Genomic DNA, 24,713 nt, shown 5'->3' with positions numbered 1-24,713 from the left:
CAGGTATGGCACATGGAAGTTCTTGGGCCAGGGGTTCAACTGGAATTGCAGCTGCAGGCCTATGCCACAGCAAGGCCAGATCCGCACCCCATCTGTGACCTTAACCCACCCAGTGAGGCCAGCGATCAAGCCTATATCCTTCCTCATGGTTACTAGTCAGGTTTGCTCCTGCTGAGCCATGACGGGAACTCCCCATTTTAAATAAGCTGATGGCCCTAAAACCAGGGCTAATTTTATTTATTTATTTATTTATTTGTCTTTTTGCTATTTCTTGGGCCGCTCCCGCGACACATGGAGGTTCCCAGGCTAGGGCTTGAATCGGAACTGTAGCCACCGGCCTATGCCAGAGCCACAGCAACGCAGGATCCAAGCCGCGTCTGCAACCTACACCACAGCTCACGGCAATGCCGGATCGTTAACCCACAGAGCAAGGGCAGGGACCAAACCTGCAACCTCATGTTCCTAGTCGGATTCGTTAACCACTGCAGGCAAGGAGGCACTTTAGCAAGGCATCAACTTGCCAGGAAACGATGCAAGATTTACTAAGAGACACCCGACTGTGGAAGCAGAGACTGAAGGAGCCTTTGGGAGGCGACAGTATATAAATAAAAGTGACTTACTCTACCTCCAAGCCCCTCCTGTCACAGACAGATGCAGGGACAGCCCCCCTTGCCTGAGGGTCCCCATTTCTTTCTTTTCCTTTTTAGGGCCGCATCCATGGAACATGGAGGTTTCCAGACTAGGGGTCCCATTGGAGTTGTAGCTGCCAGCTTACGCCACAGCCACAGCAATCGGGATCCAAGCCGCATGTGTGACCTACACCACAGCTCATGGCAACAGTGGATCCCTAACCCACTTAGTGAGGCCAGGGAATCAAACTTGAGGCCTCATGGCTCCCAGTTGGGTTTACTAACCGCTGAGCCACAAGGGAACTCCTGAGATTTGCCATTTCTTAGAGGAACCAACAATCCTGTTTAGCTTAGAGATGAGGGCACAAGAGGACTGGACAGCAGGCCCTAGACGGGCACAGGTTACCAGGAGGAGGACACGGCACTGACTGTGCTGCCATCTAGAGAACAGAAACTGATGTACTTGCTAGATGTGAGAAACTTACTTAAAAAAAGAAAAAGAAAAAAAAAAAAAGGTAATATATATAAAAACAATGTATGTGTATGCATATGTATATACACAGTTCTTACACCGGATGTGAATCGTTACACTGACTGGGAAAACAGTTACCTGCACACGCTGAACTCCTTCGAAAAGCAGCCTTTGGAGGCAGGTGTGTCTCCAGAGACTGGGAGGGGAACAGAGCTGGGGATACCTTCTCCGAGCGCCTGTCTCCTCCGGGCCGCAGCTTTCCCTGCGGTCACACTTGTAAGGGTGCAGGAGAGGCAGAGCGCTGTTTTTAGGGAGCAGAAAAGAACCTGGGGCCAGTGCGGTTCTGACGTGGGAGGGATTCCGACCTCAATAATCGTCACACGCAGGCTACATCCAGCTGGCACATCACCAGTGAAAAGCTGGGGGCTCCGGCCCAGCCCAGACGACGGGCACAGAGGTCTCCGACAACCCCCGGACAAGGGTGGCCCCACCAGGAACCAAGCCTCTGGACGGGGCCGGCCTAACCTCACCGTGTGTTGCGCCTACCGCCGAGCCACCCCGGGTTTCCCCAGACAGTCATGAAAACACCTTCGAAAGAATGAATTAGTGTGTGAAAGGCATGGATGGATTTTATTTATTACCCTATATCTACAATTTAATTTGAGGTAAAATATAAGCAACACATAAAAATGCCTATTTCTGCTACCATGTAATAGAATTCTCCATTGTGAATATTGCGATAAAGCTAATGAACACTCTAGGCCATCACATACTCTAGCTTTTCATATAGCTGGTATTTTACAAGTCTTACTGTTTGTGAAATCTCAACACATGTAAGATTCTCCTACAAACGGCGCAGAATATCAGAGGGTGCGTCATGAGCGAACTGACCCCTCACTCCCCACACTGGAGCCTCACTGTCAGAAGGAGAATCTGCAAAGTCGTGAAGGTGATGAAACCCCCTTGAGTCTGTCTGATCCAAGCTGGACCAGTGTTCCGAAGGAGTCCCCGCAACGGGCTGCGGGAGAGTGAGGCTTTAGTGTCGTTCAGCTTTTGCCCAAACACTCCTACCTGGTCTGAAACGGCTGGTACACCATGCGTTTGATTTAGATGCAAAGGAAACGTGGATGGAAGAGGTTCGCCGGGTTCCATCGACAAGCCACACGCTGAGATACTGACCTCTTACTGGCTGTCAGGTGATCCAGACGGTTGGTTGTTTAATTATGATAAAAAACATACGAACCATGATAGAGAGCTTAGGAAAAGGTTTAGTCAAATATACAGATACTAACTGTTCACTCAGTCATCAAGGAGAGTCGTGAACAAAAGGATCATTTAAATGATTTTTCAAATAGAAAAACTAAGGAACTGAACTATCACAGGTGTTCTCTTCACTGCAGAAGCTGAGATGTTCCAGGAGGAGATAGCGTCCCTTGACTGGAAAAGAAACACCACAGCGGAAGGCTCTGCCGAATACGTACAAAATCTCATGAGGTTCATCCCTGTCATTTTCCCTGTCGTTTTTCCAGCACTGCTGTAAAATCCTTATAATACATCCAAAGTAAACCAGCCATTCCAAATCTACAGTCACTCTGCTCTTTAATTCAATTCACAGAACTGCTGAAAAAGTAGACATTTCTATCTAAAAGTAGAAAAAAAGGTTTGTATAGAAGGTATTTCTGTTATACAAGTATATTACACAGCTCGGGGCAGTAACAGGTCCGAAAAGCTCTTCTCACCCACTGATACTGTAAGCTACAAGAGGAGAGAAAACACACAAGCAGGAAAACAGGTTAATCTGATTATAGGAATTTATGATTCACTAACATCACAACTTAATGACCACTTACATCCATGACTGACAGGACATGACAACAAAGGGGGCTCTGTATAAAAACACTGGATTGCTGGGTACAGATGAGAGCTAACTGTATCCTCTATCACAGAAACACTCAGCAGCTGGGGCCCAGTGAGGCTGAATGCGGCATGAACACCAAGCTTCCCGGCCTCCCGGTCTAGAGCTGGCCCCTTGAGCGATAACCTGACCAAGTTTGAGAAGTCTGGAATAATCAGGCCTGGACCTTAATTGCGCAGGAAACACAATGGATTGTGTGGCTCAGCCAGACTCTGCAAATACTCTTACTATGCTTAGGGGGGAAAGTCAGTCTGGTGATACTGACTCACACTGAATTCCAGCAGCAAGGACAAGACAACGTTCAGATCGAAAACAAAACCTAACCGTTTACATTGGAGGCAAAGTGCTTTAACATCTTTGCCTATAGGTATATACTGATCGGAGGAAACTGCTTCGGCTTGAATCTTCTAGCTCAATCTACCCAGCATGCTTATACATGGTTCTCATCTGCTCTGAAGGCTGGGCCACAATTTATGGCGGAAGCAGGGAAAACACTTCCGCTTACGACTATGCAGGTGGGTTCATGGCACCCTGGACACAGAAGCTGATTTACCCTAGGAGGGAAGAGGTCTACCACGTAGGGTCTGGTTCTTGCTTGATTTGGGAGTTTCCATCAGTCTCCTTTATTTCTATCAAGAGAAACAAAAGGGAACCGCTTAAATGCACTATTCATGCAAATCTGCTCAGTAATAAATCTACTCAAACCAAACTATTCATTAAAATGACTTAATAAGATACTAAAAATAAGATTTTCAGAGAAAACATCCAAGTTCTAAATTTTAGAAGTTCCCTGAAACTCCTGAAAATTTGAAGGATCTGGCATTGTCACTGCTACGGCTCAGGTCACTGCTATGGCATGGGTTTGATTCCTGGCCCGGGAACTTCCCTAGGCCCCAGGTATGGCAAGAGTTCCCGCTGTGGCCCAGTAGTTAAGGACTGGACATTGTCTGTGTAAAGATGTTAGTTTGATCCCTGGCCTCCCTCAGTGGGTTAAGGGTCCAGCATTGCCACAAATGGTGGCACAGGTCAGAGATGCAGCTCAGACCCAGTATTGCCGTAGAAAGAAAACAAAGAAGACAAACAACAACAAAAAAGTTCTACCTTTGTTACATATATTTTCCAAGTAACAAACATTAATTATTTACGTAAAGGATTCACACTAGCTCTATCTAGGTTATATAGGAGTCATTTAACTCTTTCAGAATTCATTAAAATTCTTCGGGAAAATGGAGAAGAACCCATGCATCACCTCCAAACACAATGCCTCTGGGGACAAATTACAGATCCAATTCACCCAGAAACAAGGGAACAGAACAACTTCACACCGAGTTCTAATTAAGCAGTTTTAAAAACACAATTCATTCTCTGCCTTTAGGCACTCCAGTTTTTGACAATGAGACTACTCCTTTTTACCTTCTGTTGCAGGAACCTCCAACTGGCTTGGTTCAGATGATTCTGAAGAGAAACATATGAAGATTTTATTTTAATACTGTTCAAAAGTTGCTTTCATCTATTTACAGATCACAAAAGGAGAAAGCTCTCCAGACACTGTACACAAAGCCCAAGTCAAGGGTGAAAACACTCACAGCTCCTTGGGATGCATCAAGCACACCATGACTCGTTTCTGCTTTTCTGAGGTGTGTTCGGCGAGCTTACACAATCAGTACACAGCTCTACTATGAAAGCATGAAGTTCCTTCTCTGTTTTGCCCCTTCCTTCTGTGGGCTTCCAAATAAGTCTTTCATTACTTTCTTTCTTTTTTTTGCTTTTTAGGGCCGGACTAATGGCACACAGAGGTTCCTGGGCTAGGGGGTCAAATCAGAGCTATAGCCGCTAGCCTACACCACAGCCACAGCAACACCAGATCTGAGCTGCAGCTGCAACCTATACCACAGCTCCTGGCAACGCCGGATCCTTAACCCACTGAGCAAGGCCAGGGATCAAACCCACAACCTCATGGGTCTTAGTCGGATTTGTTTCCACTGCACCACAACAGGAATGCCAAGTCTTTCGTTATTTTCAATGAATTACAAAGCAGGCCTAAACACCTGTTCCTAAGGAATTTTAAAAATCACAACACTCTGTCTGGGAAAAGCATCTTAAGACCTGGAAACCAGCGACTTCAGAACAGTTCACGAGCCATTCTACTGATCCTAGACTTGAGCTGCAACAGCCGCAGCTCCCAGCTAATCCGAATTCAGACTGGCCCCCATCTTGAATCGGTTCTTTTCCAATCCTGTTGCTGTTGGTCCTGAAGTCTTGTTTTTTATAAGCGGACAAGACTGCTTGGTGTCTTATCTGAGGTCAGCAACCAAGGGCCCGACTCCTGAGACTCCTCAGCTTTTACCCTGCAGGGCGTGTCCCCATAAAGAGATAGTTACATGACCCCTTAAGTTTTGCTGGTATGTTATGCTGTTTCACCTTACACCCTTAAACCTCTTAGAATTTACCAATGTCAGTGAATTTAATAAAAATAGTCTTCTACCCGTAAAAAAAAAAAAAAAAAAAAAAAAAAAAAAAAAAAAAATCACAACAAATACATTTTCACCCAACACAATTTGACTTACTGCAGCTATTAGGAACAAATGGCATACGTTGTGTTTATGCAACCCCCCCAAAAAAAACTGGTATAAAAAAGACCCAAGTTAAAAGATGACCTTGTCACCCCACAAAACTGCATTCTACGCCGTTGATCTCAGGGTGCCGGGCCTGGGACAGCAGGAACAAACGGCACGTGGTCCAGCTCCCCACGAGGACCGCGGCCTGAGCTTATACAAGCTTTCAGACAAAGGAGTCCAAGAAGCCAAGTCTCTGTGTGCACATGTGTGTGCACATGTGTGTGAAGGAACTGGCTTTCCTTCAAGTTAGGCAAACACTGAGAGGCGACACAATTTATGTGACCTGTTTTACTGAATTAAGTAGGAATGTTTCTATATTTTACCCTGTTTAATTTACCTTGGATCACTGGGCCTTCTGATTCATTCTGATCAACCAACTCTGAAAAGAAAGCAGATTCATTTCAGTAACAATGTAATGATATGCTGCTGCATTTGAAAAGCACTCTTACATACATTCTCTATTCTGATGCTTCGAATTGTTGTAACAGGTACTATTTTTCTTATGACAAGACGGGAACAAGCATTAAAAGTTCTGGTGTGTCCCATCAAAGTAATTATTTCATAGTAATTACCATAAAATTCTGTAAAAGACTACTGCACAAGGAAAGAAACAAAACTGAACATTTTAAACATAAGGTAGGAGTTCCCACTGTGCCTCAGCGGTACTGAACCTGAAGAGTATCCATGAGGACTCAGGTTTGATCCCTGGCCTCACTCGGCGGGTTAAGGATTGCTGTGGCTGTGGTATAGGCTCCCATCTGCAGCTCCGACTCAACCCCTAGCCTGGGAACTTCCATATGCCACACATGTGGCCCTAAAAAGAAGTAAATAAATAAATAACAATAAAATAAACATAAAGTAAAGGGGCAAGGGAGCTTAAAATGCACTAGCTTTTGAAACTAAAAATTACACAGAAGGCAGATGAAATGGGGTCAGTAAAAAGTTTTCTCAGCAGTTCCCTGGTGGCCCAGCGAGTTAAGGATCCAGCAGCATCACTGTGGTGGCATGGGTTCGATCCCTGGCTCAGGAACTTCTATATGCCACACCTGCAGCCAAAAAAACCCCAAAAAAAACAAAAAAAAAAAGGACTTCTTTCATTACTGACATCACCATATACTAACATACGTGGTCAAGACAGAGTAAAATAAAAACAGAATTGATTAAAAAAGAACTCATGGCTTGGGGGAACAAACAAATGAGCACATTTTGACAGTGAAACTCAAAACTTGGAAGCAGAAGAGACGAAACCAAATCCCACGATACTGAAGAGCGATGGCCAAAGAATAGCACCTGCGTGTGAAGCAGAACAGGATGGTGGGAACAGGGAAAATAACCTCGAGATTCCTCAAGTCGGGGGCAAACCCACAACTCACAAGGTTTAGCTGCTCCGTGGTCACTGACAACTCCTGAACACTTTCCCAAAGAATACAGCACAAAACTGAATGCTCAACACCGATTAAAGAGTCAGAATAACACCAGTCGGAAAACAGACTGAAGTGGGAATGGTATTATATTAGTTAAGGATGAGCCTCACTTTGGGAAATTTTCAGTAATAAAGTTAACTGAAAAACATAAAAGATACACGCTCAATGAAGTTTTGCTAAAATCAAACAAAAAAACCACGGTTTAAAATGATATGGGAGGGAGTTCCCGTCGTGGCGCAGTGGTTAACAAATCCGACTAGGAACCATGAGGTTGCGGGTTCGATCCCTGGCCTTGCTTGGTGGGTTAAGGATCTGGCGTTGCCGTGGCTGTGGTGTAGATGGCAGACACAGCTCAGATCCTGCGTTGCCGTGGCTCTGGTGTAGGCTGGCGGCTACAGCTCCAATTCGACCCCTAGCCTGGGGACCGCCATATGCCGCAGGAGCGGCCCAAGAAATAGCAAAAAAAAAAAAAAAAAGATATGGGAGTTCCTGCTGTGGCTCAGCAGATTAAGAACTGACTAGTATCCACCAGGGTGCTGGCGTGATCCCTGGCTTTGCTCAGGGCGTTGCCACAAGCTGCAGCTCAGATCTAGCACTGCTGTGGCTGTGGCTCCAATTAGAGCCCAGCCCGGGAACCCCCACATGCCGAGGCTGCAGCCCCAAAAAGGAACCCGGAAGAACACTACTAGTTCTTCATGCTACAGTGTCTGAGAGCCCGGGAACTGACAGATATTCTGACTAAATATTAACAGGAGCACCCTACATCACATTAAAGGACCTACTTTTCCCAAAAGAGTAGTGAAGGTAGTAACAGCAGTAAAGCCAGTAATAAATACAGATTGTGCTCACTGAGCTCACACCATGGGCCAGGCACCATTCTAGGGCAGGAGGCAACAAAATCATCCCAAATGAGGGAGTGTGTATTTCAGGCTTTGCAGGTCAGTCTCTGCTCCAAAGTCTCAACTCTGCCCTAGGAAATGCGTCTGGTAGAGCTGGAATAACACGTTATTTACACACGCGGCGTCCCTGTTTTAATTTTAAAGGCTGGACGTATAACGTGCCATTTAAAATGCTCTAAACTCCCTAAAGGTGCACTAATATCATTACCATGTTATGAATACGTAACTGAGAGTTAAAAAGTGAAGCAACTCACCCAGTTTTATATCTAGAAAGAGCTTAGTGCTCTGGAGGCTAGGACAACAGCTGCGAATGATTAATGCTGTAGGTGAGGTACCCTCTGGTGTGAGCACACGGAAACACACACACACACACCCTTTTCAAACCCCAGAAGAGAAATAAATGAAAGACTTTTAAGAAATACTCACGGTTATTAATCACAAGTCCTGGAAATGGTCTAAAGAGAGAAACAAATTGTGTAAAGTTGTGGGTTTTTAAAAAATCTAGAAGAATTTGCATGTATACTCAGTTTATTCAACTAACCCATGTCACTTACATGCTATCACGAGAAAGCTATCCACTAATGTTTAATCTTATACTTTTAATCTATACACACATGACACATTATTAGAAAATGCTACACCTAAGATGGTGGAAAAACACAAAATAGGAACAAGAAAGGGGAACAGCCTGGAGAATGAACACTGGTTAAGCAGGACAGCAATATGGAATTTTTCGGGAAAGGGTCCTGAGAAATGATGAGGAAAAGCCTTGGGAGGGTAAGGCGTGACCTATTTCTGAGTGCGGGTTCTAGGCAGCTTACGCTACACTGGCAACTTGACCATAAGCGGTAGGTTCAGCGACAGCTAAGTTCTGGGAGACAGAAGCCAAGAGTAATGGGCATCTGGGACTTCTGCTGAGGCGGAGGGAAAAGGGACACCTGTAACGCCTGCTGTAATAAGCACCTATCAGGGGTTGTGCTTCTCACAGCAGCGTTAGAGGCAAGGTGTAACCACCCCTCCTACCCGTGGGTAAGGAGCTGACACTCTCAAAGGGAACAAGTACAACCTCAATGGGCAGACAGGAACAAGCGACTTAGCACTGAGTCCCGCCGGACCTGAGGCCTGTGGAAAGACGCCTGAGGCAGGGGCTAGCAACATTTCTCTGAAAAGGGCCAGAGAGTAAACATTTCCAGCTTTGTAGACCACACTCTGCCCTACAGTGTTAAAGATGACTCAGCCTCAATGATCCGCAGGTTCATTCTTATGACCAAACAGGGAGCCCTCACTTACCTAATGACCGTGAATTTAATGAACTCAGCCGAATCTAAGATCCTTCTCATGGAGCTGATCTCCAGATAGCTGGGGGCTTTGAATGACACTCCGGGAGGCATGCCGTCAACCACCACACAGCCAGGGTTAATTGTGATTTTCCTGTAGGGAACTTTCACAGGGAAACCCATACCAATCGCTTCACCTATAAAGAGACAGACAGTGGAAAAACAGAGATTAACCTAGTACCCTTAGGAAGTGGTTAAGAAGCAGATTACAACTATGTGAGCGTAAACTACTATTAAGATCTCATGGAGACAACAGCTCCTTGCTTATTATTGCAAGCTGTAGTACGCAAATACAAAACTTACCAAATTTTCGACTGAAGAGGTCGTTAACCTGTTCTCGTAGCTGTCTCGCTTTTTCCACTTTTGACAGTCTTTCATTATCATCATCTACAAAAGGTTAAGAGACAACTGTAACTTAATAATGCAGTTTTAATACCAGGTACATTTTTAGGTGCTTTGTCCAACTTCACTTTGGGCTTTTGGAATGTTTTAAAAAATGAATGAAGGCTGAAATGGTTTAACCAAACAACTTAATAGTAACACCAAATTGAAAATATGACATTATTCCAATTATAAAGAGCCTCATATGCCATTTTATACAAATCTGTAGAACAACACACTAGGCATCTGGGTAGTCTATGGGTTTTCGCTCAGGCCAAGTCTACTAAGTGCCTAGAACCATCCAGAGGTAAACTGACAGGGCGATGCGCCAGGTTAGCAGTTCCTGCAGGGGCTGGGGAGGAGCACACACGACGGGCAGTACAGGCAACATCCACGAAGCCCCCAAACTAGGATAAAGGGAGAGAAAACATACCTGGAATTGTCACCTGAATGATGTTAAGATCTTCAACTCCTGATGCAGTAGTATTAACATTGGGGGATGAATTTATTTTTCCTACAAACAGAAACTTGAGATTAGAATATATGCAAAATGTAATTAAACCTTACGATTCAGACGACAAAAGGTAGTTCCTTTTCATGAATTATTTTGTTACTCTGTGCTATTAGGTTTCTCGAAAGACAGTTTTCCACTTCTTTTCTCTTCCCTGTGCTGCTCTGCAGAGCATGAGCATATAAAGACCCTTAGTTATTAAAGAGCTAAAAACTCTAACTAGCACAACCCCCAATCTGAATGAACGTTCTTATCTAAATAGCTGCTCTTTAAATAATTTTTTAAACCAATGTTGCAAGGTAAGTAACAACAGCATAGTTTTTTTTTAGCAAAATGCTTACTTGGAGGGCTCTTAGAGGAGGAGGTGCTCTCCTTAATTGCTGTCTCAAACATTTCAGGCCTAAAAACAAGAGAAACAACATTTGTGTTAATACTCCAATAGTAAAACATTAAAAACCTGAACAAGTGAAAGATTTAAAAAGCTAGTAACTCTCTCTCTATATATACACATTCTCGGTAATACAAGGACAGAAGTAGCATGGATATGTAATAAAATGAGAGTTCCCTGGTGGCCTAGCAGTTAAGGATCTGGCATTGTCGCTACTGTAGCACGGGTTCAATGCCTGGTCTAAGAACTTCTGTATGTCGTGAGGGCAGCCAAAAAAGTAATAAAATTAAAAATGCACAAAAGGAATTCTCATCACGGCTCAGTGGTAACGAACCAACTAGCATCCATGAGGACGTGAGTGGGTTCACGCCCTGGCCTTGTTCAGTGGGTTAAGAGCTGTAGTGTGGGTTGCAAACATGGTCTGGATCCCACATTGCTGTGGTGTAGGCCAGCAGCTACAGCTACAATTTGACCCCTAGCCTGGGAACTTCCATATGCCGAGGGTACGGCCCTGAAAGAAGGAAGGAGGGAAGGAAGAAAGGAAGGAAGGAAGGAGGGAAGGAAAGAAAGAAAGAAAGAGAGAGAAAACAAGCAAGCAAGCAAGCACAAAAGGCCAATTCTAAAGTTTAAACTTATCTTGGAAAGATTCAACACTAGACTTAAGAAGGACACAGGCAGAGCCCAGGATGCAGGTAGCACAAAAACATATGACAAGCTGTGAAAACATGAGCACAAGTCTCTCTCTTAGGAAGCAGAAGCAGGGACCTTAGCTTTTAAGACTGGCTGCAAGTGCACAAAGTGGCCATTATGTTTGGCAATGTCAGCTTTGACTATTTGACCGCATCCTTGCGGGACTCAAGGACATGAAACAAAATCTCTTTCCATTAACTTGAAATAATTTTTGGACATTGATACATTTTTGTTTTTGTTTTTGCTTTTTTTTTAGGGCCGCACCTGTGGCACATGGAGATTCCCAGGCTAGGGGCTGAATCAGAGCTGTAACTGCCAGCCTACACCAGAGCCACAGCACGAGAGATCCAAGCCGCATCTGTGACCTACAGCATAGCTCACAGCAACGCTGAATCCTTAACCCACTGAGCAAGGCCAAGGATTGAACCCACAACCTCGTGGTTCCTAGTCAGATCGTTTCTGCTGTGCCACAACGGAAACTCCTGATACTATTTTTTAAAATCACAATTTATTTCCTCTAATTCAACTATGTTGGCAGAATTCATAGATCTCCAAGCAAACAGGAGAGACATTTAAAATATTTGGTAAACTGGAAAATTCAAGAGCTTTATAAAATTGAAGCACCACTTAGATGCCAGCAGCATCAAACATTAAAAATATGACTATGGATAGATTTAACAAAATCAAATTGGTACCTTCTGATAAGTTAGAACCCTCCTTTCCTCTCTGCACCAATTATAGAAAATTTAAATCATATACCAAAGTACAGCTTAAAGAGCTTCTTTGCCTCTAGGGTTATTCTGGCTGGGCCCTGAAGCTGAATTCATGTGTATTTCCCAGCAGCAAACCATAGCAAGTCCGGGCCAATCTCATTTCCTCTTATTTCCTTACTTTTTAATGATGAACTTAATTTTGGCTTTGTTTCGGAGGATCTTCTCCAGCCGTGGAATGCCAAAAGTAGATGGTCGTCGGAATGGTACGCCCTCGGGTAAGCCCTCCACATAAAAATCTTCTGGGAAAGACTCAAATAACGCAAACGGCACTTTCACAGCTTGCTTAAGGCCAAGAGCTTCACCTAAAACAAAAAACAAAAAAAACCCCACAAAAAACAAGAAAACATTTATTGTTTCTCACATTTATAACTTTGTAAAAAAAAAAAAAAAAAAAAAAAAAAAATCCTTCTTTAAAAATGCCTTCCCCCCATTTTAGGGCTGCACTCAAGGCACACAGGAGTTCCCAGGCTAAGAGTCGAATTGGAGCTGCAGCTGCAGGCCTATGCCACAGTCACAGCAACTCGGGATCCGAGCTGAGTCTGCAACCTACATCACAGCTCACAGCAACGCTGGACCCTTAACCCACTGAGCGAGGTCAAGGATTGAACACGCAACCTCATGGTTTCTACTTGGCTTTGTTTCTGCTGTGACACAACGGGAACTCCAAAACCCACACTTCTGATGATTATACTTCAATGCTGAACATTTTACTATCTCACATTTTTCTGTTTTTATAAAAAGCTACCTCATATTTTAATAATAGTTTTTCAAAAGAAACTTACCGCATTTTTCATTGAAAAGATTTTCAACTTTCTGTTTTAGGTCCGTGATTTTGGCATTCCAGGCCTCTACATGTGGAAACACAAGAGCAATGACGATGTTAGTAACAGTTACTAGCTAATATCCCAGGGCAGGAACTTTTCATCTGATTTGACTGTGCACCTTTAAGAAGTACAAAGTAGGAGTTCGCTATGGCACAACGGGTTAAGAATCTGGCATTGCTACAGCCATGGCACAGGTCGCAGCGGCTGCAGCCATTAAAAAAAAAAAAGGTAACCAAATAAAAAATACATAGGTTTCTAAATACGGTTAAGTCTTGCTAACTGCTGTAATTCCATGCTTTATTCAACTGTTTTATTATGTTAGTAATATGTTGGTTGCAAAGAAAGAGAGAGAAAAAAAAAAGAGAAAGAAAGAGAAAGAAAATGAAAAAACTTCCCCCCAAACAATTACAGTATCTATTACATGCCAGATATGATTCTACTCTTTAAATGATCTGGTTTTTAAAATCTACATAACTCTATGGAACAGGAAGTAATGTTACCCTCGCTTTGTAGATAAGGTGGTTGAGGCACCGAGAGGTTAAGCAGCTTGCCCATGGTCACCGAATTACAAAATACTGGAGCCTGATCTGAACTCAGTCTGGCTCTATAGTCTGTGCCTTTAATTGCTAATATATACTAACTCACCAAATTAAAAAAAAAATTTAAAGAGTAAAAGAAAGTATTTTTTTAATTAATTCCATTTATTTAAAAAAATGAAATCAAGAAAAATAAAACACATATTTACCAAAGGAAAACTCTCTTCCTCGAGGCTTGAAGGGAACATTAGAACCATTAGTCTGGGTGGGGGTTCGAACAGCTGAGGTTTGAGGGTTGCTGTTATTAGGGCCTAAAGAAGAATTAAAGAAACAAACAAAAAAATATAATCAGCACGTTTGTTAATAATGCCTGGGCGCTGCTTGTGGTTTCTCTAGGATATGCCCTTCAAGTCCAACCTGTACTGGGAAACAACAGGAGTTCAACTCCCACAAGCCCGCTGCAGGTCAGCCCTGCAGACCTCCGCCCTTTTCCTAATCCCACCCCTACATCAGGCGCTTCCCCCAACAGCTCTCGAGCTGATCCAAGGTACTGTTAGCTCACTGCATGATTCATCATACCATTTTGAAGCGACTGTGTTTGCTTTTATGTTTTTCTTTCAACATTTAGACTAGAAACACAGTTTTAGATAAAATTATATTAGCTCCGCTATGAAAGGTTTCCTTCAGATTCCCTAGCGGACTCTGTCTGACATGCCCTTTCTTTGAATTCTTAGTACAATATAGAAACAATGTTAGGGGTTATCAGTTGTTTTCCATTAAAAGAAAGGCTGGCAATGGCCTCAGAATCCTATAAAATGTCAAGAGTCAACATTCTAGTCTTTAATTTCAAACTCTGGAATAAAACAAACAAACAAACAAAAAAATCACAGCTTCCTTCAACAGCAGAATGATGAAAGCCAAGTATTTCTGGACCAGTTGGATCTCGCAGAGCAGCCTGGTTGAACTGGCAGATATAATAACCATACATGGAGTTCCCGTCATCAGTCAGTGGTAAACAAACCCGACTAGGAACCACGAGGACACAGGTTCGATCCCTGGCCTTGCTTCGTGGGTTAAGGATCCGGCATTGCCATGAGTTGTGGTATAGGTTGCAGATGTAGCTTGGATCCCACATTGCTGTGGCTGTGGTGTAGGCTGGTGGCTACAGCTCCGATATGACCCCTAGCCTGGGAACTTCCATATGCCGTGGGTGCAGCCCTGAAGAGACAAAAAAAACCCCCACAGAATCAAAAACCCAAATAACCATACAGAAGAATTAGTACGCCCCATCACCAAAGTTCTTTTTTAAAAATATATTTATCAATTTATTGTGAAATCTTTAAAATAGACAAGCTTTTTAGAGGTCCCCTTAATTATAGACTTATTGTCACCCAGTTTCTCCTATACCCTGTCTCTTGGGATAGACCATGATGGAATATGAGAAAAATAATGTAAATAATAATTATATATATATATGTATATATATATATGAATGATTGGGTCACTATGCTATAAAGCAGAAATCAACACAACACTGTCAATCAACTACACTCTAATAAAAAACTTAAAAAGCAGAATCTTCATATTGACTTACATCAGATCTGTGATTTAACATTAAATAACTTCAAATAAACTCTTAGGCATAACTCCAACGTATGAAATCTATGAAAGTGGATCTGCCCTTGATGTAACTTGTAACCATCTTAGCTTTTTCCGTGTCTCCTCAAGTATATCCCAGGTCCTCCACAGAATAGAGACGATACACTCTATGGATTATCAACGAGCTTCAAAATGTATTGAGCAGTCATTTGGCCACAAATAGCTGGTCTGAAAGTGCAGCTTCCATTACTAGTCTAATAGGTCCCCTAACTGAGTGCTAGGAAATATATTTATTAAACTTCAAGCCCAGCTACTGCTGAGGATGAACTGGTTGTTACTTTATAGAAAGGCAATGACTGCAATAAGTCACTGAGAGGTGTCATATAGATGACAGGCCATCCATCCATCCATCCATCGGCCCATCAATATTGTTAAAAAGAGTCGACATTCCTAACTGGCTATAGCACAACGTATAAACTTCTTAGAGGACTGTAATTAACCAAGCTCACTGGTTTATTATTCTCATGTGTCTTATGGATGTGTCTTATTGCTGCCCACGCATTTTACAGGCACTCCTGTCACTGTGGCAGATCAGGCTTTCTGGGGAGTCTTTGTCTTCAGGCAAGGGACAGGACACTCTCCAGTCTTCCTGGGGCACAGTGTGTGAAGAGGCTGCCAAGATCACCCAGTCAGCATCTCATGTTTGTACTCCATGTTCATGATGCCATCTTTACACAGCACCAGGACAAGACAGGAAGAAAGGCGTGATCAGCTGACAGAATTAAGCGAGTGGAGTATCTACTTCCTATTCCAAAATCAATAAACTGGCAGTCTGGCTTATGCTGAAGAGAAGTAACACTACACATCTACCAGAACATCTAAATTAACAAAGAATGACAATATCCGAGTACTGTAATTATGTGCAGCAACCAGAATTCTCACACATTCCTGACAGGAGTGTACAGCAACAGAATCATCCTGCCAAACTATTTAGAAAGTTAAAAGCCCAGGAATTCCATTCTGAAACATCTACTCAGGAGAAGGAAAGCATATGCTAGGTTTTGGACACAAATGTTCACATAGCATCTTGACTACACAAAGACTGTATATAAACCCAAATATCCAGTGGAAAATACAGAAACGAAGTCTAGTGAATTCATATAAAGACGTAATACTCAGTAATAAAAATACTGAACTATGCAACAAGAATGAATCTAACAACGCTGTGCTGAGCAAAGGAAGCCAACCGTGAAAAGAATATATGTGGCATGATTCACATGAAATTCGAGAACAGGCAAAGGTATTCTATCTCGACAAAAAGCGCATCAGTGGTCGCCTGTAGCCTGGCCTGCAGAGGAGTGACTGCTGGGGAGCGCGGGGGAGCGTCTGCTTTAGAGGCAGACGTTTTCCATCTGCTGACTAAAATGCTGCTCCAGATTATCTTTCGAACCTCAAACGGTACAATTACAACAGGGCACTTTATCACATATAAAGTACACTTAATAAACTTAATTTTCAGGTAATACAAAAATTCCATTTTTAAGGATGATATATTATTTATAAGAAAGTATTAGTAAGGTACGATAAACCCCCAAATCCTCCTTTCTATATCACGAGTCTTGACAAAAAGAATTGGACTGGACCCAGCTCTCTACTACTTAAACCACCTTGAAACACTATTTATGGTATTTCAAAAGTATAAATTAAAGTTGGGGTCTAGTTACAGCACTGGTTAAGCAAAAGAAAGCTACTATGGGACAAAGCCCTATATGGCTTGGATACGACAAAAGAAAGCTCTTCTCTGCTAATCTGAAGGCAGGTCAAAACCATTCTTCCTTTTACCCCATCACTGACCTTTTCCCGGCATGCTCACAGCATTATTCATCAACGGCCGAAAAGCAGATACAAACCAAGTGCCCCTTTTCTTTTGAACCAGAAACCAAAAACACAGAGGGGAGGGGAGGTGTGCCAAGTGATGTTAAGACAGTACTTTTTTCAATTTAGAAACACAGGAGTTCCCGTCGTGGCGCAGTGGTTAACGAATCCAACTAGGAACCATGAGGTTTCAGGTTCGGTCCCTGCCCTTGCTCAGTGGGTTAACGATCCGGCATTGCCGTGAGCTGTGGTGTAGGTCGCAGACACGGCTCGGATCCCGCGTTGCTGAGGCTCTGGCGTAGGCCGGTGGCTACAGCTCCGATTCGACCCCTAGCCTGAGAACCTCCGTATGCCTCGGGAGCGGCCCAAAGAAATAGCAAAAAAAAAAAAAAAAAAAAAAAAAGTCAATTTAGAAACACAGTGTCTGGCGTAACAAATAGGTTTATTACCCACTGTAAAGAGCACGCCCGTACTGTCCTACTTGCTGATTCCCATGCAAAGCAAGAAAAGCTAAATATTTTCATTTCCATATGAAATCATTCTAGTTAGTACATTTATTTGTATTTAGTGATCAAACCTTTAAAAAAAAAAAAGGCAGAGAATTAAAAAACACATGTCCACGCAAAAACCTGCACATGAATGTTCTCCAACTGATGAAAAGATAAAGAAAATGTGGTATATCTACACAATGGAATATTATTCACCAAAAAAAGGGACACCCATGAGCATGGATATTATCACAAATACAGAAAACAGGAGTTCTCTGGTGACCTAGTGGTTAGGGGTTTGGTCTTGTCACTGCTGTGGCTCAGGTTCAATCCCTGGCCCAGGAACTTCTGCACGCCCCCAAAGAAGGGGCAGAAAATAACAAGTGCTAGTTAGGCTAGAAAGAAATTTCATGTCCTAATTGAAATGATCAATTAGAAACATTTAGAAATATAGTTTTATCACAGCTAGCTTTTCATACCCAAAACTAGTTTTGCAAAAACTCATTTGCATAAAAATATAAATAATAGGAGTTCCAGTCATGGCTCAGTGGTTAACAAACCCAACTAGTATCCATGAGGACATGGGTTCGATCCCTGGCCTCACTCAGTGGGTTAAGAATCCAGTGTTGGAGTTCCCGTCGTGGCGCAGTGGTTAATGAATCCAACTAGGAACCATGAGGTTGCGGGTTCGGTCCCTGCCCTTGCTCAGTGGGTTAACGATCCGGCGTTGCCGTGAGCTGTGGTGTAGGTTGCAGACGCGGCTCGGATCCCGCGTTGCTGTGGCTCTGGCGTAGGCTGGTGGCTACAGCTCCGATTCAACCCCTAGCCTGGGAATCTCCATATGCCGCGGGAGCGGCCCAAGAAATAGCAACAACAACAACAACAACAACAAGACAAAAAAAAAAAAAAAAGAATCCAGTGTTGCCGTGAGCTGAGGTGTAGGTTGCAGATGAAACTTGGATCTGGCGTTGCTGTGGTAGCCTGGCAACCTCCATATGCTTCAGGTGTGGCCCTAAAATGACAAAAAGACTTTTTTTCTACATAAAAAAGTGAAAAAGCAACAGATAGATGTACTGCACTGGAGAGAGGACAGAAATGGGCCCAGAACAACCTCACCTTCCACAGTGACCTCAATCTCAGGAACTTTCGAATTACTCCCAGGGCTTCGTGGTCTTTTTGGGGACTGCAAAGCTATAAAGTAAGCACACAAATTATTTTTGCGTATTGTTAGACAAACAAACAGAAGGAGATGCTTTATAAAAGCAGTGTATTAAAATTCACATAGTTTAGTTCTTTCCAAAGAAAGGTGTAATCCTCAACTCGAGTCTCAACAGAGCTGGGGAAACATGAATGAGGGGACGAACTGCAGCCTGAAGCTGCCACGGAAACTTCTGCTTTTAAAAAGCAGAGAGAGAAAGGGGGATCCGTTAAATAAAATACCTTACAAAGCAAACAGCAAACCAAAAGCCCGAAAAAGGCATCTGCTAATGGTTCAGGATGTTTTAATGCACTGAAGTATTATAAAGAAAAACAATCTCTTACCTTTAGTGTTTATTTTACTAGCCATTCCAGGAGGCAAGTAGGAAATAACTAGTTCAGGTCTAGAGAGAAAACCAAGAAACATTACAGTGGCCAGTGTCATCCTGGTCTTCACAACCAGTAAAAACTGTAATGACCAATGTTTATTATAAAGGTGACCACAAAATAACTACAATGCAACAGTAATTTCTATCATTATGAACCGAAAAATTCACTTTTCCTTCCCACAACTACCTGCTAAATGATTTTTATGAAAAGCAAATGACTTCTTTCATGAACGTGAAAATTAACTAACACTAGGTTTAGCTTCAACTACCAAAATGCTGCAGACATGTACATGAGAAACCCAACTGTTGAAACTCAGCTGCCCTTAGGTTTAATCAGGAATAACAGAGCACATGAAAGTCAGCATTTTGATCCTTCCAACAAGTATCTACAAATACTAAGAGACATCACAGCATGTCTCACACACTTGAAAACCACCACTGTGACGCAGGTGTTACAACCCTCCTCGTGCTGAAGAAGAAAAGCAGGTACAGGCTAAAGGGCTGAAGGCAGTGGACACTTGGAGAGCTAACACTTTTCCATCAGGGATCCCAAAGCCCTAACGGGAACATGTAGCTAGGAAAAAATTTAAATAGTGTTAAAACTTAACTGTTTTAATTCCAGACAAAGAGAACTTACTTTTTAACAACAAACTTGATTTTATTACTTCCACGGACAATCCTCTCAAGTCGTGGGATTCCAAACCAGGTAGGGCTTCGGAAGGGAATTCCTTCTGGCAAGCCCTCCACATACAGGAACTCGGGGTTTGATTCAAACACAGGGTATGGTACTTTCACTGCCTCTGTAAGTCCAAGAGCTTGAGCTGAAAGTGTAAGAGAACATAAATAGTGGGAGCTAAAATTTGCACAGTCTTTAGCTTTTGTCTGATAGCATTCTCTTTTTATTTTTTTAAAAAATTACGGTATAATGCACAGATAACATCAGTTTCAGGTGTGGGGCATAATGATCTGATATTTGTATATACTGCCAAATGATCACTATAGTGAACATCTGAGCACTCTCAAATATTTTATGCAAGAGTTCCCAACAATCTAGCAATTTCTACTTAATAAATAAGGTAGGTATTTCCCGTAGAGTCTGTGAAATTGAAGAAAAAGCCTAAAAATGTTTTTAAGAGGAACACTTTAACACCTGGAATCAAAAGGAAAATTAGTCAGAGTTCCCGTCGTAGCTCAGTGGAAACGAATCTGTCTAGCATCCATGAGGATGCAGGTTTGACCCCTGACTTCGCTCAGTGGGTTAAGGATCCAGCATTGCTGTGAGCTGTGGTGTAGGTCACAGATGTGGCTCGGATCCTGAGATGCTGTGGGTATGGCGTAGGCCGGTGGCTACAGCTTTGATTTAGCCCCTAGGCTGGGAACCTCCATGTGCTGTAGGTACGGCCCTAAAAAGACTGGAAAAAAAAGAAAAAAAAGAAAAAAAAAAGGAAAAAGAAAAAGACAGTCAGTCAAAATTACCTCTGTGTTCTGGGCAAAAATGAACTACAGCCACTTCCACTGAAATGGCACCTACCCAGCCCTTGTGTTATCGTCTAGGTGCAAGTGTGCTGTTTAAGAGAGTAGAGGTGTGTACGATGCATCTGGGGAGAACTGGTCAAGCTAGAGAGACGAGAAGCAGAGTGTGGGACGCAAACGCCAATTCCCGTTACTAGAGTGCCCACCACAAGGCCCCAGGACGCTGCTCCCACTCCCACTCCTCACTTCCTTCTCCAAGCCTGACCCACCCAATCACCTGAAACACTCTTGCTGAGCCTCCTCAGAATCATCAAGACAGTGTTCCAGGAAAGTTCTGTCAACACATTCAAGTTGAAACAGATGATGAATCCTGTTTGCCAATCGGCGTTAGCCGCATTAGACATACGGACAGAGGGACTGAGAATTAGCCCAGTTCCTCCCTTCCTCTCCCACCGTGACACAGAAGGCTGAATCCAGGAGAAACACCTGCTGTAGTGGGCATTCGGAACACTGCCTTTGACTACTGTTTTTCAATTAAGACATAATCACTGCTTTACTTACCAAATTTCAAATTAAAAATCTCTTCCACTTGCTTCCGGAGCTTAGTAATTCTGACATTCCAATCTTCTTTGACTAGAAAGCAAAAACAAATCTAATTAACAAGGTCCCTTATGGGTGCTGACACAAAATTAGACTGGATGCTATTCTTTCCAGTAATGCTATTTAAACAAGAGAGCAATAACTGACATATAACATTGTAGTAGTTTTAGGTGCACAATCCAGAGACTTTGGAGTCAGAGGGAAGAGAATGATTTCCTGCACTTGCCAAATATCAGAAGTCGTACAGAGAGACAGAATTTATTTTTATTATTATTATTATTTTTTTTTTTTTGTCTTTTTGCTATTTCTTTGGGCCGCTCCCACGACATATGGAGGTTCCCAGGCTAGGGGTCGAATCGGAGCTGTAGCCACCGGCCTACGCCAGAGCCACAGCAACGCGGGATCCGAGCCGCGTCTGTGACCTACACCACAGCTCACGGCAACGCTGGATCTTTAACCCACTGAGCAAAGCCAGGGATCGAACCCGCAACCTCATGGTTCCCAGTCGGATTTGTTAACCACTGCGCCACTGACGGGAACTCTGGAAGACAGAATTCAAATGTAAGTTTTCACACTAAATACAGAAGAACTTGTTCATGAAACCAATGTGCCCTGGAGGTACATCAAGGAACCCTGCCAAGCATGGGAGGACCAGGTGCCTAAGACTCAGGCCCCTTGTACTGGGTTCAGCCAGAACAGGACTTGCCTTCATACAGGCCTGCCTGCCTGCCTGCCTGCCCTCCTCTCTCCCTCCCTCCATTTATTATTTATTTACTTACTTACTTTTTAGGGCCACACCCTCAGCATGTGGAGGTTCAAATCAGAGCCACAGCTGCTGGCCTACACCACAGCCACAGCAACACCGGATCTGAGCCGTGTCTGTGACCTACACCATAGCTCACGGCAACGCCGGATCCTCAACCCGCTGAGCAAGGGTAGGGATCAAACCCACAACTTCATGGTTCCAATGCCTGTGCCACAATGGGAACTCGAGGCATTCCTTTTTTTAACTGAACAGATATGTGCCTACAGATTCACAAAGGAAAACTTCCCTAATCCCAGCAAGAAATAAATGATACAGCGGTTAGGGAGATGCCACTCAACACTATCACATCTACAATTCGGTTTATTTTCTTACTCTTATTTATAAAAGAACATCCCCTTTAAAATATAACAAAAATGAGGGAAAGAATAAGCTATTCTAAAAGACATCTATGTGCCACTTTCTTGGACAGAAAATCAGGGCTCGTGTGCTGGAGCTGAGCTGCGAGGACGCAGGTGGACCCAAAGACAGTGCAGGGAGGGCGGAGGCTCTGGCCAGCGAAGGAGGGACAGGCAGAGCAAGCGCAAGGCGCAGAGAGAGCAAGAATCCCGACGCGGAGGTCATCCGCGTCCGCCGGCAAGGCGGCAAGACGTGCTGGACGAGTTCTCAAGACACGGCCGAAGGTTGGCTGGGGGCCTCACAATGTCTTTCAGCATTCTTGTACTTTACTGCAACCGCGGAAGTACTTTCAAACTTTTTTTTAAGAAGAAAATGTAGCATCTCAAGAGTTGAATATTATACCTCAGCCATTCAACCAGAGGAAGTAAGTCTGGCACAAACCAAGTTTGAGTATTACTGTAACACTATCTTGGCTCTCCTCCTCCTCCTGAGGCTCCACGTCCTTCTCCTGCATTCGCTCCTCTAATGCAGAGGGACCTCTGCACCATCCCACGCAAGGACAGAGCACCGCCTTATTCTTCCCCTTCAAACTCAATTACCTGGTTAGTTCCAGAACGTTCTCACATGTGACATCTACCCAAACTGACAGCAAAGTGAACCCGCATGGTGTATCTGAGCACACAGCTGGTACCTAAGGGTCAAGTACACGTCTCTGATGGCCGTGACTAACACGACTCTTTGACAGGTATTCTAGGACTTCCACTGGCCCGGCAAAGACTAACGTGTGGGTCACTGGCAGACCAAGGAGTTTTGTTGGAATGAAGGAAAACTTCTGATTCTGTCTAAGGTCTACTATGAATGGTCGAAGACCAAGTACTGCTAATGACTGGGATAATGGAGCGTCTTTTGATAACAGGACTCTAATCAGGTTCTTTTCTACTAGGCGAGATGTCAAATAGAGCTGCTGCAACCTCAGCATCTGTCATTTAGAAAAGCAAGGCCTTGTGAATAATGACTGAGGTCTAAATCTGCATGCGGGCAACTGAGCACTTAAAATGTGGCTGCGGCAATTAAGGCATGCTATGTGACACACACACAACAGAGTTTCAAATAAAGAACATAAACCAGGAGTTCCCGTCGTGGCGCAGTGGTTAATGAATCCGACTAGGAACCATGAGGTTGTGGGTTCGGTCCCTGCCCTTGCTCAGTGGGTTAAGGATCCGGCGTTGCCGTGAGCTGTGGTGTAGGTTGCAGACGCGGCTCGGATCCTGCGTTGCTGTGGCTCTGGCGTTGGCCGGTGGCTACAGCTCCGATTCGACCCCTAGCCTGGGAACCTCCATATGCCGCGGGAGCAGCCCAAGAAATACCAAAAAAAAAAAAAAAAAAAAGGAAGAAAAAAGAAAAAAGAACATAGAAAAATGGAACGCAGGCATTCCCCCTGTGGCTCGGGTCACTGCTGAGATGCAGTTTTGATCCCTGGGGTGGCACAGTGGGTTAAGGATCCAGCATTGTCGCAACTGTGGCTCGGACCCAATCCGTGGTCCCTGGAACTTCCTTAACGCTGAGGGTGCAGCCAAAAGAAAAAAAAGTAATTTAACTCATCATGTATTTATTTGTTTTGACTATAGGATGCAACACGGATCTAGCTACTAAAAAGTTTAAAAGGACATAAATGGCTACATTTGTGTTGCACATTTTATTTCCACTAAGCACCACTGGTCTAAATACAAAGCTCCAGTTTCCCTAAAACTGTGTTCACATTGATTGATAAATGAAGGCGTTGCCTGTATTGCGCTTCCACGGAAGATTTTCTGGGTGGAAGAAAGAAGAATTCTGTGGCTTTAAAAGACAAGTAAAAGCTTAAAAACTACACGTTTAAGCTTTTAAAAAGGAATTTCATGGAGTTCCTGTCGTGGCTCAGCAGTTAACAAACTGGACTAGCATCCAGGAGGACGAGGATCCTATCCCTGGCCTCGCTTAGTGGATTAAGGATCCGGCGTTGCCGTGAGCTGTGGTGTAGGTCGTAGACACACCTTATCTTGTGTGGCTGTGGCAGAGGCTGGCAGCTACGGCTCTGATTCAACCCCTAGCTTGGAAACCTCCATATGCCGCAAGTGCCGCCCTAAAAAGCCAAAAAAAAAAGAGAGAGAGAGAATTTCACAACTCTCTTACCTGGTGTATTCGTTCTCGGCTGAGTGACTTCAGTAGTGCTGTGAGTCAGAAGTTCTGGTCTGTAAAAATACAATTGATATGAGGATGAGAGCGCTAGGACCACCCTGACTCCCAATATGGTTCATTCGGCCTCATTTCCACAGGAAAAGTCATTTTGCTGGCTCTAGATTTTGAAAATAGCAATTGACTAAGATTCTGGTTGGGACCCCCAGTCCTCAAAGGCACTTTAAGCTTGTGCAAAACAGTTGCTTTCTGCCCCAAATCGGTTCAACCTGTTTCTAAATCTCAGACAAAGCAGAGCCCATTACAGCTAGATAAAGCTGGCCATGTCATCCTCAAGCTTGTCCCAACAATCAAGCCT

The 24,713-nt window shown here is 43.6% G+C and overlaps 1 protein-coding gene across 7 annotated transcripts in view; it reads right to left on the bottom strand.

Annotated features, from left to right (window-relative positions):
* GTF2I (general transcription factor IIi) overlaps positions 1,705-24,713 on the bottom strand; it is a 154,499-nt gene continuing 131,490 nt past the window's right edge. For 5 of the 7 annotated variants that reach the window (XM_005661991.3, XM_005661989.3, XM_005661992.3 and 2 more), the window contains 17 exons: positions 24,353-24,411; positions 20,980-21,051; positions 19,583-19,766; positions 18,902-18,960; positions 18,476-18,550; positions 13,607-13,708; positions 12,820-12,885; positions 12,156-12,339; positions 10,528-10,586; positions 10,109-10,189; positions 9,598-9,681; positions 9,248-9,431; positions 8,384-8,412; positions 5,972-6,013; positions 4,430-4,471; positions 3,570-3,645; positions 1,705-2,856 (listed from right to left, as the gene is read on the bottom strand). In XM_005661991.3, the coding sequence (XP_005662048.1) occupies positions 3,587-3,645; positions 4,430-4,471; positions 5,972-6,013; positions 8,384-8,412; positions 9,248-9,431; positions 9,598-9,681; positions 10,109-10,189; positions 10,528-10,586; positions 12,156-12,339; positions 12,820-12,885; positions 13,607-13,708; positions 18,476-18,550; positions 18,902-18,960; positions 19,583-19,766; positions 20,980-21,051; positions 24,353-24,411 (1,381 nt within the window). In that variant the 3' untranslated portion in view covers positions 1,705-2,856; positions 3,570-3,586. The remainder of the gene's footprint in view (positions 2,857-3,569; positions 3,646-4,429; positions 4,472-5,971; positions 6,014-8,383; positions 8,413-9,247; positions 9,432-9,597; positions 9,682-10,108; positions 10,190-10,527; positions 10,587-12,155; positions 12,340-12,819; positions 12,886-13,606; positions 13,709-18,475; positions 18,551-18,901; positions 18,961-19,582; positions 19,767-20,979; positions 21,052-24,352; positions 24,412-24,713) is intronic. The other 2 variants (XM_005661994.3, XM_021086344.1) reach the window with 2 other exon arrangements.

The sequence above is a fragment of the Sus scrofa genome, chromosome 3, assembly GCF_000003025.6.
Source record: "Sus scrofa isolate TJ Tabasco breed Duroc chromosome 3, Sscrofa11.1, whole genome shotgun sequence".
NCBI classification, from domain to species: domain Eukaryota; kingdom Metazoa; phylum Chordata; class Mammalia; order Artiodactyla; family Suidae; genus Sus; species Sus scrofa.
Note: the sequence above shows the minus strand (reverse complement) of the source record. Positions and strands in the feature narration are given on the sequence as shown.